General features: G+C 48.6%; 1 protein-coding gene across 1 annotated transcript in view; it reads right to left on the reverse strand.

The window, feature by feature from the left end:
* EFCAB6 (EF-hand calcium binding domain 6) overlaps window positions 1–15396 on the reverse strand; it is a 225418-nt gene that overhangs the window by 89647 nt on the left and 120375 nt on the right. Inside the window, exons 14-19 of the mRNA XM_030322319.1 lie at window positions 13767–13934; window positions 10705–10758; window positions 10448–10608; window positions 4941–5114; window positions 3170–3350; window positions 2849–2885 (exon numbers count right to left, since the gene is read on the reverse strand). Of these exons, the coding sequence (XP_030178179.1) occupies window positions 2849–2885; window positions 3170–3350; window positions 4941–5114; window positions 10448–10608; window positions 10705–10758; window positions 13767–13934 (775 nt within the window). The remainder of the gene's footprint in view (window positions 1–2848; window positions 2886–3169; window positions 3351–4940; window positions 5115–10447; window positions 10609–10704; window positions 10759–13766; window positions 13935–15396) is intronic.

Here is a 15396-nt window from a genome sequence, read left to right on the forward strand (position 1 = left end):
CGCCGCTATTACCGCTTGTTACTACGATTACACACTGGCTATTGTCATTTATCCTTGAAGATCTCAGAGGAGTCGATTCCAAAGGTTTCCTTACCATTACCACTGAAGTTCGACACTCCCAAGCCTTCGATGTCCAGATGCCCTGCATTATGTCTAATCTAAACTCTTGTTTCTTTCTGTGGTGTAAGACCATCTCTCCAGCTCCGACCTCCCTGGTAGGAGAAGCGCCTTGATCTAGAAACAAGCTCTTCGATTAACAATGGAGTTTATATTTACATAATGCTTTGAAGTTATTAGCTTTTGAAGTTCAAACCTAGGTCCCAGGTTGGACTGTTTAAAATCACCCCATGGCTGTTGACGTTGGGCTAAAAGGTTGGTCAACGACAGGATGCTTCCCAACTGAGAACAAACTGAGGGTTGATGGGGGGTGGGAGGGAGGGAGGGTGGGTGATGGGTATTGAGGAGGGCACCTTTTGGGATGAGCACTGGGGTTGTATGGAACCAATTTGACAATAAATTTCATATATGGAAAAAAAAAAAAAAAAAGAAAAAAGAAGGATGCTTCCCAAGGTTAAACCCCCCAAGTCACCAGGGGGGCCATCAGCCGATATCTGCCTCATCGGGTTTCACAGCGAATTGGTCGTTACAACCACCCGTCAACTTTTTCTCCCGGCATGTTGGCCCTGTCCTTTTGTGGTTTCTCCTTCCCTGTCCCCTCACCGTGCGCACATCTTCAGGAGGCAGGGGAGTCTTGGGGAAGCCAGGAGATCCGAGAGGAGAGGAAGGAGAGGCACTCAGGCACTGCCAGGAAGCAGGCAAAAGAACAAGTGTTCTAGTAGCTGCCCCTCAAGGTCAGCAAGAACGCAGGGAAACTCAGGGGGCGGAGGAGGGGGCTTGGGTGGGCTTGGGCATCGCCACGGGCGGTGTGGGAACCGGCCTCATGCCTAGAAATCCTGATGGGCTTTCGAAACACCTGTCTCCCTCAGTCCCCAAGCGGTGTCCGTTCTGGGCTCCCCTGGGGACTCTATAGTTACTCTTCAAGCTCATCCACTCATTCAGTAAATGTAGGGCCCTGCTTCACGCCAAGCATCTGGGATGCATCGCTGTCCCAAAGACACAAAAATGTCCACCTTCGGAGCATACGTTTTAATGGAGGAAATCGAGCAAACAGCAGAGCGAAGGAATGAACGAAAGGGTTCTCAGCACAAGACGCGTGGTAGTGGGTGGTAACATCGCGAGAAGAAAAATGGGGTAAAGGAGATCGAGGTGGGAGAGCAGGTTGTATTTGCCATAGGAATGACAGTCCTCCAGGTGGAGGGGACAGCCCGTGCCAAGGCGGAGCGGTCCGCGGGAGAGCAGGAGGCTGGCGTGGCCGGAGCGAAGTGAGCAGCGGGGAGGGCGGGAAGAGTGGAAATCAGAGAGAAAATGAGGGGCTGGGCAGCGCGGGAGCCTCTAGGCCCTGTGAGGACTCTGGTTCGTATGCGAGCGAGGTGGGGGGCCGTGGGAGGGTTCCGAGCAGGAGCGGCCCCTTCTGTCGGACCTGTTGGAGTGTGACTCTGGCTGCCGGGTTGAGAACACACAAAGCCCGTTGGCTCTGTTGATGCACCGGCGGTGGGTGTGAGACAGAGGAGAGTCAAGGAAGACCCCAGACTGGAGCCCCCGGCAACTGGGAAGAGGCCGTCCTTGAGAATGGCCAGGCTGCCAGCAGAACGGCCTTGGCGAGAACACGGGCGTCTCCAGACACCCGCGTGAAGAAGTGCAGCAGGCAGGCGGGGAGCAGAGACTGAAGTTTTGGGACGGTGCTCCGGGATGCAAACTAGAGGTGCCCGCAAGGGGGTCGCTGGCCTAGCGATGGCGCAGAAGCCCTGGGATGGAAGAACCCGCCGCTGAGCTTACTGGCCTGTTCTCGGGCGAGCAGTGGAAAGAGCTGTGCGGGGGGTCTGCGGTCTGGGCGGGCGTCCCTGCTCTGCCGCCACCCACCGCCCTTCTCTAAGGGAAGCACCGTCCCTCTGAACAACCAGCGGCAGCCTGGTGGGTTCCTGGTCTCCTGGGAACCTGTGAACCGACTCCATGATCGAGAGCATTGAGCACTATGGTCGTTCTAGACTGTGGGGCGTGAGGGGTCGGGACTGTGCCAGGGGACTTGGGGACAAAGGAGTCTAGGACAAGGCACCCTGGGAGCGTCAGCTGATTCACACCCACATACCACCATCCGTCCCGCTCGCCGGAGTTACCGATGACTGGTTATCAGCCAGCCGGTCCCTCAAACTAGAGATGGAGGAACTATCCTTGCCCATTTGCCTCTTTCTTATCCATTACCCATTCTCCCCAAATATTTCTTGAATCTGTCCCCCTCACCATGCCCCATGTCTGCACATCATCCAGTCTTGGGGGGGGTGGCGGGAGGTCTGGGCTGTTTCAGTAGCTGCCCATCCCACCCCCAGGCAGATAAATAGTAGCTACTGATATAATTATTCTCTTCTTGGAAATACATTTCATTGCCTTCTTCTAAATTTGTCCACACAGACACTGCTACATATTAACTGCAATGCTTTTCTTAAAAATAGCTGAAGATGATTAGCTGGAGGGGTCGTAACAGGAATTTTAAGCAATCATTGAAATTAATTCCTGAGAAGTCTGTGCAGAACCCTTCAAGCTGAGTCCTTTCTGGCAGAACCTTCCAGCTCCCACAAGCGCATGCAAATCAGCACTCTGAGCTTACCAGCTTTTACTGCCAGATTTTTTTTTTTTCACTTTCTCGAGGCACAAACCCCAGCTCTGTGACCACAGCATCACCAAACTCCTCGCTGGCAGGGAAGGGGCCTGAGAAGTTTTTTGTGCCCGGCACCGCCGTTCTGCCCCAGGATGCGCTCCACGCGCAATGGCTGGAGCCAGGCACCCCGCAGCCGTCCAGAACGACACTTCAGTGAATGCTTCGTTCGGAAGTTTAAATATCCCAAACTAGCCACGTCCATACGTATCCTCTGAAGGAAGTTGCCAAGGAACATTTTTGGCCAAAAGAATCCTTTACGTTGTTGACGATGCCTAGAAATGAATGTGCTTGCCGGTAAGGGAATAAACCCTCACTGAAAATGTAATGCCTACCCTTTAAAGCCTGTTAGTATGAACCTCTCCAGGAGCAAAAGAAAACCCAGAAACACAGAGAAACCCATTCCCCTACCTTCTTGAAGTCATGCACGTTAACTTTGCCAGCCGGCTCCTTGCTGAAGTCAAGAGATATTTTTCGGAATGCTGGGTCCTGCTGCTGTATGCATCTTTTGTGTTTTTCGATCACTTCCTCCTTAGTCGTTTTCTTGGTCAGGGTGCTTTTGTCCCCAGTGGGCTTGGTTCTAAAATCACAATTGGGAATTTAGCAGAGTGCTTCCTACAGACCTCACTCGATTTCGATTCAACCCAGGGCAACAGGAGGCCTACCAGCCCCTTCTCACAAACAAGGAACCAGATTCTCAGATAGATGGAGTGGCTGGGGAACTTCTTACCCGCCCATGGCTTGTGGGTTCCAGAGAGGTCCGCAGCACTGTGTCAGGTGAAAACTCTTCTCGTGTGGCGAGTATGTGGCCACAGGCCGGAGCGGGGAGCTCCAGGAAATTGTTATCCTTGTGCTAACGTTCTCGACTGTGCTTTGAGCTGGCTCAGTAGGGCATGTGACTGGCCGACATGGCGGGGAAAAGTAAATATTTGTGTGAAGTCGGAAGATGAAAAGTCACAGCCCTTTACAAAGCTTTAAATTCAATAGGCCATTTAGCGATAGCCAGGTCCAAAAAGTCATCAAAAACAGCCATGGGAAGGAAGGGAAGTCTGCAATTATTCCAAGTTGATTTACACAGTCAACTGGATTTATCAAACCCAGATTTTATGCCACGTGCTGTGTGGGGGAGAGAGTGTGCAGTTGAGGATAACGAATTCTTCAGCTCTCCAGAAGTCTCTGGGACCCCACTGGAGTCGGGGAAGGGGAAGAGCTGAGCCTTTCTCTTGGAGAAAGGACTTCTCCCCTCCTGCTGCTTCCATCAGCTTTGAAGAGCTCTCCGGGAATGCCCACATTTTATAAAACACATAATTATCATTACTTCTTCCATTGGTTTTAGGAGGCAGACGTATCTTGTCACAGACTATTTAACCTTTCCCTTAAAATACCATCCTTCTGCCCATTTATAAAGCTACCACTGAAATGTCCAGATATTCAAATTTCATTAGCACAGCATTAAAATATTCCCACTGCTCTCTACTTAAGAACTTTTTAAAGGGAAATGACAGAGCGAAGTCTGCTGAATAGGTCTACATTTTAACTTTCCTTGTGGATTTATTATAAGCTATGAACCAGCAAGTTAAAATAGTATCTTTTCATTAGACTAAACCTATATTTTTCAAAATGAGGAAGGGCTAGAATATTCATCAGTCCGATGTTTAATACATTTGCTAAGCATGTTTTATTGTTACAATTCAATTTGGTGATCATTTGAATAATTCTATCATTCATGTCAGAAAACGTTAACTGGTTTAATGGGTATATTTTACCGTAAATATTAAACAGTCGTAAGAGGTCTAAGTTTCTGGAAAAGGACAAATGTGAACGCAGGCATGTAATGGTTGTGTGGCAGACAGGTTCTCTGGGAGTTGAAGGTCCTGGGTTCTTGACCCAGGGTGGCCACTAAGTTTGCGAGTAACCTGAGGTCAGTCCCCAGACCTCGCAGACCTAAGTGCTTTCATTTCCAGAATTAATAGGTCAACCCACTGATCCCTAAGATCTCTGCTTGCTCTCAACTCCCCTGACTCTACTCGCTGTATGTATGGTTTGCCGTTTTTCTCATTTAAGTAATAAAACATTAAGACATGCGTTTAGCGAATGAATATTTACGAACCACCTCCCCTACAACAGACACCGTGGTGTTGATACGCGTTTTCCTTTTGTTCTGTTTTACCTCTCAGGAAGGTCTGGCTGCTGCTGTTCCTGTTTATGAAAATGTTCGCCGAACACTTGATCCCTCGGAACAAGAGCCGGAGAGATGGTGGGTGGACCGCTAATTCCGACGCGTGCCAAAAGTTCCTTGTAAAGGATTCTTCCTGAAGCGATATCCTGAAACGCACTGCAGAGTCTGAATTTTTAAAATCATCAGAACACACCCATTAGGATGGCGGAAGTTAAAAAGACTGACCCTACCAAGTGCTGACAAGGATGGGAATACCTGTGGCTGGTGAGGTACAAAATGGTGCAACCATTCTGGAAGACACCTTGAACGCTCACCTGGCATATACACCTTGAACATACACCTCGCATACACACCTTAAATACACACTCATCCAGAGGAACCAGCCCCTCTGCCCTCGGGTATCTACCCAAGAGAAATAGAGATGTAGGTCTATACGAAGACCTGTACAATCTATTCAGCTTTATTTGCAGTAGCCAAACACTGGAAACAACCCAAAGGTCCCCCATATGAGTGGCTCCAAAGCTGTGGGAAGGAATGGAACACTACTCAGCAATAAAAAGAGACCAGCTGCACATACACGTGACAACGTGAATGAATCTCAGAATCATTATGCGTGGGGAACAGAGCCTGACAAAAAGGAGAACGTCCCACATGCTTTCATTTATACACAACCCTAGAAAATTCAAAGTCATGTGCAGTGACAGAACGCAGATCAGAGGTTGCTAGGGCTGTAGAAGAGATGACTCACAGAAGGGCATGAGGAAGCTTTGCGGGGCGGGGCGGGGCGGGGGAGGGAAGGGAATGTTTGATATCTTGACTGATGGCTTGTGAAGGCTTCACAGATATAGACACATGATGGAGGTCCTCAACCTGTATCATTTAAATACGCGCAGTTTGTAGTTTGTGAAGAATGCTGCAATAAAGATACAACACATACAAAAAGAATAATTTTTTTAAATTGCAAGTTCTGGTGTGGAATCATGGAAGGACCTATATTGGAAATTTGGCATAGGCAAATATTTTAGAAAAATGTAGGAACCCACCAATAGGGCAAGGACTACTTTTCTCCCCCCCCCCACATTTTGTTAATATTTTTCTAATCATAAAAGTTGTACATGCTCATTGTGGCAAGCTTGGTAAAGCCTAGAGACCAAAACAATATTCCACGTATTTGTTAAAATACAGAAGGCAACAGAGCGTGGTGACTCCGGGTGCGGGCCCTGGAATCTGCCTCCCTGGGCTTGAATATCAGCTCTGGACTTAACAGTCCCATGACTGGGGGCAGCGGGCAGGAGGTGTGGTGGGTGGGCACTTCCAGGGCAAGCGGGGGGGAGGGACCCGAACTATTTTCATACAAGCACTACCCCGCGCCTCTCGCGCACAGTGGGTTTCTCGGAGGCCACATGATGTGTGACAAGCGACAGAATGTGTGCTCAGGCAGGTTGTGTCCTCTGACATTTTCAAAGGCTGCACAAATGTTTTGGGTATAAATGAGGAGCTAGGGTGAGTTTTCAGAGGTTAGCTTAGTTTCTTGACAGCCTTTTACTAGCTCATTACCGGCTACCTGTGCCTACACCTGCTCTAATTTCTGTACCCTCCTCATCACCCAATATGTCATTATTTTGAAACCCCCAGGTTTCTCCGGAGCCTACAGGGAAACGCAACGGGGAAATACACGTTGATCTTCTGCAATAACGTTTTCCAAAGGTCTCAGTTTGAATTTCTAATACCGTCATACTGAGAGATCTATTCCATGTAACGAAAACTCTGAGGCCCTCAAGAACTTTTAAGCCTATCAGAGGGTAGAGAATCGCCGACCTGGGGCACATCACCTTTTCTATGCTTCAGTTTCCTCGTCTATAAAATGCACCTACCTCAGAGGACTACTATGAGCATTAAGTAACACGATCCATAGAAGGCTCCTAGCACTACACGGACGTGTGCATGCGCTCAAGAAACTGCAGCTGTAATAACAGCATCGCGATTATCACGATGATGCTTTATACACAACCAGGGGCACCGCACGAGCTCGGAGGCCATCCTCGGTTCAGGAAGCTCCAGCCATGGATAGAACTGCTTCGAGAAATATTTATGCTGCCAGGTAAATGACACCGTGCTAAGCGTCACGGCTACAACTGTGAACAGACAAAACAGTCCCCACCTCATGGGGCCAAGCGGCCGGGAAAGTAGGCATTTGGAACTGAGGGAAGAGGCCATCTAGAAGCCCAGACGTGAGAGAGCTGGGTGTTTTCAGGAAACAGAAAGCAGCTCAGTCCGGGCTGGATGGAGAGCAGCGGAAGTAAACGTTTCTAAAGTTCAGCGCTGGATGGAGGGCTCTGCGTCTAGGATCTCTCTTGACCCCTACCACATTCTCCTAAGTAACGTCTGAGCAAGGAAATCGAGGCTCAGAGAGGTTAAGGAACTTGCCCAAGTGCACAGCTAGTTCAGGGCTGAGCCGGGATGTGAACCCAGGCAGTCTGGCTGCAGAGCCCGGGCTCTGGGGGTGCGACGATCATGAGGGGCCTGGGAAGTCATTCTTAAAAGCGTCTGGATGTCTTCCTAACAGCAACAGGATGCAAGTGTTTTAAGCAGGTTTAGCATGAACAGATCTGTAGTTGTGACTGGAGACTGGAGAATGGATTAGACACACTCCCATCTCGAAGACCCAATTACCTGCATGACCAATCCACTGGATTTCATTCATTCATTCTTTCTTTCTTTCCTTCTTTCTTTTTTTTTTAATTTGAGAGACAGCTAGGAGAGGGACAGAGGGAGGGAGGGAGAGGGAGAAGAAGAGGGAGAGGGAGAGGGAGAGGGAGAGGGAGAGGGAGAGGGAGAGGGAGAGGGAATCTTAAGCCCAGATGTGGGGCTCAATCCTATGACCCTGGGATCATGACCTGAGCTGAAATCAAGAGTCAGAGGCTCAACTGACTGAGCCACCCAGGCGCCCCAGCTTACTTATTTTTCTTTCTTCCTTCCTCCCTTCCCCCTTCCTCTCTCCTTTTCTTCTTTCCTCCTCCCTCCCTCTTTCCCCCTTCCTTCCTCCCTTCCCCCTCCCTTCCTTCCTCCCTCCCTTCCTCCCTTCTTCCCTCCTTTTCTTCTTCCCTCCTCCCTCCCTCCCTCCTTCCCCCTTTCTTCCTTCCTCCTTCTTTCCCCCTTTCCTTCTTTCCTCCCTCCCTTCCTTCCTGTCATCCTTCACTCAACACTTACTAAGCCCTGACCACATGCGGACCACTTACTAAGCCCTGGGTACTGGAGCTTCGGGAGTCAATCACTTCTCAACACTGCATTCTCCAACCTCCTTGCAAGCTCACCGCACCTGCTGGGTCCACCTCGCCCCTTCCAGCCCCACGGGTCCTGCTTCTCTCCTGAGGCCTAGTCTGCTAAGGCAACAGCCACTCTGTGTGAGTGCTCACCCCGTGCTTCTGTCCCGCGTGCCCCCTGACCCACAGACTTCCTCCTGCTCCCTGAGCACCCCGCACCACAGGCTCTGGACCGTCACCCTGACCAGAATTCTCCGCCTCCCTTGCTGGCTGTGCCAGCCAGGTCACTGGTGAGTGGGTGGTATTCCGCCAGGTCCTACCCGCACCCTCTCACCTCGGACGGTCTGCTATGTGCTCCCAGGTGAACCCCTGCCGAACAGATGCTCAGGCCGTCCGTGCAAGGAAGACTCCAAACCGTGCTGCAGCCCAGGCCGCTCTGTGCACCCACACCCTCTGGGAGTCTCCTTCCGGAGTGTCACTCCGTGTTTCCCAACTGGCCGACGACACTGCCTCTGGCCGGCATCGGGGCCCCCTCCCCCGCCCCCGTCCACCTCCACGTCCAGTCACCGGGTCTCGTCCTTCTGTCAAGCTTACCACCCGCAGCCGCCCCTCTGCGGTGCCACCGCCACCGCCGCGTCACCCACCCGTCCTCCTCTCGCCCTGCGCTTTCTCCACGGTAATCCTTGCAAAGCACAAATCTGAAATTGTCACCTGACCCCTGGGCTGTGCTTGTCCACCACGGCTGCACGTGAGAGCCAGTGGGGGGCTTCAATATAACGGTGCCCTGGACAGGGCATGGGCACTGGGGGTTTCAGAGCTCTCCAGATGATTCTAAGATGCTGCTAGGGAACTAGATGACTTGTCAAGACGCCCTGCCGGCTGACCCGTCCCCTGGTTGGGCTGGGTCATTCCTGCCTGGCCCTCGGCAGCAGCCCTGCTGTTCCTCCCTATATAACTTCCTGCCCCGACAGCCCCACGTGACTCGCCAGCCGCCCAATGTGCCTCCACTCCTCTGCACACTCGCTTCTTCCCCTGCCCGGGCCCCACCCAGTCCCCCCTGAGCTCCCTCTAGAACCCTCTCTCTGGACTTGCTGCCACCTGTCTCTCCCCTTTCCCATGTTTCCCACCCTCCAGCAAACCGGCCTTTCTGCAAACGTCCAATAAACTCAGATGAACGCAAACACCGAGCTCTGCGAGCCCCTCCTGCTCAGGAAAGCCTCGGCCTCACCCTCTTCCTGTAAACCCTTCTTTTCCTACAAAAACCAACCACAGGGAAAACGGGTCAGGAAACAGGAATGTTCACAGAGAGGAGACTCAAGCGGCCAACAGCTACCAGGAGACCGACTGTGTTTTGGGTCACCTGAAATCGATGTAATGCAATCAAAAGCGACAAATACAAGATTTTAAACTTTCCACGCGAGAGGACTGAAAGGGAATTAGAGTAACTTCCTTTCCCCTGACTCTCTTGGATTTCCACCAAAAGTAATCTCCCAGATCACCGTCCACAGCAGGACACATGCACCAGTCTCTAAGGTCATGCAGCTCCGAGTCCTACAGCAACAAGCTTCAGCGGACAGCGGGACGTTCGGGTAGTGATGTGGGAAGCGTCGCCCCCTGCAGAATGGCAAGATTCGGGCCGTAGGTTCTCAAGGTCACTGCAGAGAGGGGGCAAGGGGCCCCACGCCCTAAGGGCAGCTGTGGGCAGGGTGAACGAGACACAGGGGCAGGAGACCCTCAGGGGCCCTCTTCTCTCTCTTAAGATCCCTGCCCCCCTCCAGCTTCGCTCAGCCACCACGAGGCAAGTTTTAAACTCAAGTGAGATAGAGCCACAACCCCGGCGTCTCTCCACAGGATGGCTGATCGTAGCCAGATGCCCCGGGAGGGAAAAATGGTGTCACGATTGAGAGCAGAGAAGTCACGGAGACCGGGAAGGAACGAGGCTGCACACAGCCTCCGGGCTACACGACTCTGAATAGCTACGTGGCTTCTCCAGACCTCAGCTTCCTTACCCACGAAAAGGAGTAGCAGCCACCTTCCGTGGTTGTCGCGAGGACTAAATCACAGAGCACATGCCCAACTCTCGACCAGTGTCCTACGTTAGTGAGCACCCAGTAACCAGCAGTTATTATCAGTCCTCCCTATCGGTACTGCAAACATATGTAGGAAAAGGTTGAGGATTATAAACGGGCCTGATGAAAACACGACACGGATTAATGTTGTTACCAAGAAACTTACTTCAGTAAACGCTCAGCTGTTAAAAAGGGGCAGAATATGTGCATGATTTTCTTGAAATTATTTTGACCAATGAGCCCTGTGTCTCCGAGGTCATATGCCTGTAGCATTTTATAGAAGGCTTGTAGATTCCTAGTAATTGAGTCATGGACGATCTCTTCCACCTATCATAAAAAAAGCAAACAGACATATCTACCAAGCGGCACATTTGTAACCTGGGGTGGTGGCACCCTGGGACCACGTGGGAAAATGTTACTTACTGAATCCCAAGCCAGGAACAGAGGCGTTTTGGGGTCTGCAACTTGTTTTCCTGTCTAATTGGGAAAGAGAAAAGTATATAAACACCAATCACTCATAAAGGCAGGAGGACCTTTGGAGGCAGACAGACATGGATGTCAGCCTTGCTCCTGATTCGCCAATTAACTCTGAGTTCGTGAGCAAATGAGTTTGCCCACTAATCCCCACCTGGAAATGGGGATAATAGCATTTAACCTGAACTTATTTAAAAAAAAAAAAAAAAAGGTACAATAAACGTAAAAGAAGTCTATCACCTAGTAAGTAAATGCAACATAAAACAACGATGGGACGGCATTTCTGCCTTTCAGAATAGTAAAAATGAGAAAGGAGGCCTATTGCCAGTATCGACATGGGCTAATCGTGGACAATCTGCTAAATCCACAGGCCGTGGGGCGGCAGCAACCACCTGTGGGGGTGGGGAGGGAACAGAGGTGGAAGAAAAACTTAACTGTCACCGTGTTCCCGTTTGCACCTTTTGCATTTTGTACTTCACACATATATTCCCCTTCTCAAATAATTAAGCTAACTTAAAGAATAAAATGTATCCTTTGACCCAATAATGCCATTTCTAGAAATCTATACTAAAAGAATACTCATAGGGTGGTTGAAAAAGCAGGCACCACAATATTCACTGTAGCAAAATTTATAAAAGGGGAAAAAAACCAAACACCTGGATTGCAACAGGGAATCGTTACTCTGTATCTTTTAAGATCATGCAGAATTTTTATTAACAGTGTTAACAGCACGTTAATAAGGGACAGCATGGACTGAAAAGTCATTAATTATAGGATCTCATTTCATTTTATTTTCTTTTAAGTTTACTTATTTATTTTGAGAGAGAAAGTGTGTGAGTGGGGGAAGGGCAGGGAGAGAAGGAGAGGGAGAGAATCCCAAGCAGGCTCCACACTGTCAGCACAGAGGCTCAAACTCATGAACCGCGAGATCATGCCCTGAGCTGAAATCAAGAGGCGGACGCTTAACCAACTGAGCCACCCAGGTGCCCCTATAGTATCTCATTTTAAAATGGAATAGATATCATATATCAAAGTATGTATCTAACTCATAAAATTGCATAAATTAAACATGCGCAGCTTTTGTATAATAACGGCAACAAAGCTGAAAACAATGTGTGTGTGCGTGTACGGGTTCATAAGCACATAGAACAAAGTGTAAGAGTGAGTGGGTAACAACTCCTCAACGTTAGAATCAGTGGTGTTTTTCTTTTCCTTCTGTGTGCGCACCTGTGTTTTCTAATCTTTCTGGTTCGTTCGTATATGTTCATTCATCCACTCACCACACTGTTTTGTGAGTGTGCCCGGCACCGGGCTAGCCCCCGTGGCCACGATGGGCCTCTATCTTTGTGGAGACGTGACCACATAATGACAAAGTTGTGACACCATGAGTGGGCAGGTGTGTGAGGTCGGTGGCTGCCGGAGGTGCCACAGAGGGTCCCTGGGAAGGCGTCGGTGCCCCAAGACCTGCAGAATGGCCCCAGCAGGGGAGAGCAGCATGGATGGAATCCCGGCAGGAGCTGCAGCACCCCAAGAATGGAGGAGGGACCTGGGGGCGCCCGAGGACCCGAGCCAGTGTGGCCTATGAGGCTTCTGGGAGCTGGGCAGCAAGGCTGGACCATGTGGGCCCCTTACCAACCAGGGAAGGAACTTCAGCTTTCGCCTAGGAGCCCTGACACCCATCTGAGGCTTTTAAGCACGGAGGCTGATGGGTGTGGTTCATATTAAGCAAAGACCATGCCACTTGCCACGTGGAGAGCAGATGGTTTCCATGTCCACGTTTTGTTTTTAATTTTTTATGTTTATTTGTTTTCGAGAGAAACACGGTGAGAGCAGGGGAGGGGCAGAGAGAGAGAGACACAGAATCCGAGCAGGCTCCAGCCTCCGAGCTGTCAGCACAGATCCCCACACAGTGCTTGAACTCACAAATCGTGAGATCATGACCTGAGACGAAATTGGATGCACGCCCCCCCCCCCCCATATTTTGTTTTTCGAGAAAGATGCTGTGTGTGGGGTTGCTGTGGTGGTCAGAAGCCACAATTCTCAGCAGCTAACACAGGAGCCACACAGCAGAGTTCAGGAAAAGGTCCAATCAGTCTCTGTCCTGTGTGAGGGCCCTGGGACTTACTTTTGAACTAGGACTCAAGAAGGACCAAACGACGTTGGTTTAGGATGCGGTCGCCACCTTGCACAAGGTGGGTGCTCAGGAAATCGTAATATTGATGAAAAGCTAATTTGCACCTGCTAAAAGAAGTCTATAACAAACACTTCAACAAGAATCTCCCAATGCCTATCCAATGCATTGCCTGACACTAATCTAATTTTTTAAAGTTCTTAAAATTTTTAAGCGCTAATAGCTATTAAAATTACAAAACAACATTTCTAATAATAAAATTCTGTCAGCCTTTCGGTCAAAGGAAAAGCAAGTATTGGCGGCACCTGGGTGGCTCAGTCGGTTAAGCGTCTCGCTTCGGCCCAGGTCATGATCTCGCGGTCCGTGAGTTCGAGCCCCGCGTCGGGCTCTGTGCTGACAGCTGTTTCAGATTCTGTCTCCCTCTCTCTCTGCCCCTCCCTCCTCTCGTGCTCTCTCTCTCTCTCTCAAAAATAAATAAACATTTAAAAATTAAAAAAGAAAGAAAGAAAAGCAAGTATTTGTCACTAGAGGCAATAAACAGTTACTGTTTAAAATGGGAAACCGTGTAAGACGCGGTTGCAGGAGGGGTGTCACTGGCACGCTGTGAAAAGAAGGTTACATCCTGCATATATAGGTGCCCTCATTCTAGGATGGCTTCCCAGAAAACGTCAAACATCACCCTTGGATAAGATTTAGACATCAAGAGTTAAAATCAAACAACTCAAACACTTAACTCTTCCTTAAAATGAAAATCAACTCAGCTGAAAAACGTGTAGTCATTTATTTAAGGCCAATTTCACCTGCATCCCATATTTCACTACAAATACTTAATTTCCTGCCATAAAGAGAAAATCAAACATGGAGTTGTTGTAAAACTCACCTCAGGGTTCTCTTCAAGCAGTTGGATGAACGTGTTGACGTTGACCCATCCAGTGCCCCCAGGGTCAAGGGTCTGCATTAGTTCTTTGAATTCTGAATCGCTGATTTTTACAACCTCGCAATTTAGAATATGTCGCAATTCTTCCCCTGTTATTCGTCCGTCGGGTTTCTGAGCATGAGAATGTATATAAGGGGATTTTTTTAAAAAAAGGAGAAAGGAAGGAAAGCATTGTATAACATACAATAACGTATATAACATATATATATCATATATGTGTAACATATATACAACATATATAACATATATATTTTTTAAATGTTATATATATTTTTTAAAAAGGCAATTTTTTTAAAAAAGGAAAAAAGGAAGGAAAGCATTATATATATATAACATATATAACATAAACATGTATATAACATACATAACATACATATATATAACATCAAACATTGTATGTATATATATATACATTTATATATGTGTATATATATACATTTATATATATATGTGTGTATATATATATACATTGTGTGTGTACATATATATGTGTGTGTGTGTGTGTGTGTGTGTGTGTGTGTATATATATATATATATATATATATATATATATATATGACATCACTGAGTAAAGAGTGGGCTCTGGCCGAAGAGAATTATGACGAAGCAATAATCCCTCAGTTGGTGGTCACTATGTAACACTGGGAGCCAAGGGCAGTGTGTGGGGTGGGGCAAGGGTGGGGCGACGCCGGGACCCTGCAGGGCTGCTCCCACAATGCTGTCTGTCAGGGCACGGGCAGGAGAGGGCCCCAAGAGAGGAGGGAGACCCATCTCGCAGGCACAGGCTGATCTCCTCCCCAGGACAGGCTGAGCGCTGGCGGTGACAGTTCCTCCTACCCTGTCCCCACCTGAGGGCTATGTGGCTCCGTCATACAGGGCACACAACTTCCCGGCAATTCAATTAACAACCTGCCGATCTACTAAAGATATTAATGATGCTTATTTTCACTACCACCAACCTCATCAATTACATAAATGGACAATTACTTAGCAAGAAAAATCTCAGCCATGCTGCATAAAGAAAACATATTATCAGCAAAATACTGTGAGGCAAATTCTTCCGCCAGAATAAAAAATTACCAATAAGTAAATTAAGTATCAAAAGTAAGAGATACTGTTTACTGGAAAAAAACAGGGGGAATAAAGAACCCCTACCTCCTCATAGAGAGTGTGAATATTAACTCTCTTAGGGGCTTACTAAGTGACAAAGTGGTGTGCAAATGTCAACCGTTACTTTGGGGTCCAAAGCCAGAAAAGGATACAAGGTTGTCTCAGGGAAAATTAGATAATCTAGAGGAATGTATGCCTGCTTACTTTTTAGCTTGGGAGTGATAATCAACTATTTATTGTCCAAGTAGGACAATTAGGGTTTTCAGTAAGCATATAGCATTGTGCAGCCATCAACCACCATCTGGTTCCGGAACATTTCCGTCACAAGAGAAACCTCGCGTCCACTCGCAGCCACTCCTCACTTCCGTCCCCGACCCAAGGCAACCGATCTATTTGTTGTCTCTCGGTGTTTGCTTTGGTTTGGATATTTCGTGTATACAGAAGCATACAGTTTATGCATCAG

This window comes from Lynx canadensis, chromosome B4, assembly GCF_007474595.2.
Source record: "Lynx canadensis isolate LIC74 chromosome B4, mLynCan4.pri.v2, whole genome shotgun sequence".
Classification (NCBI taxonomy): Eukaryota; Metazoa; Chordata; class Mammalia; order Carnivora; family Felidae; genus Lynx; species Lynx canadensis.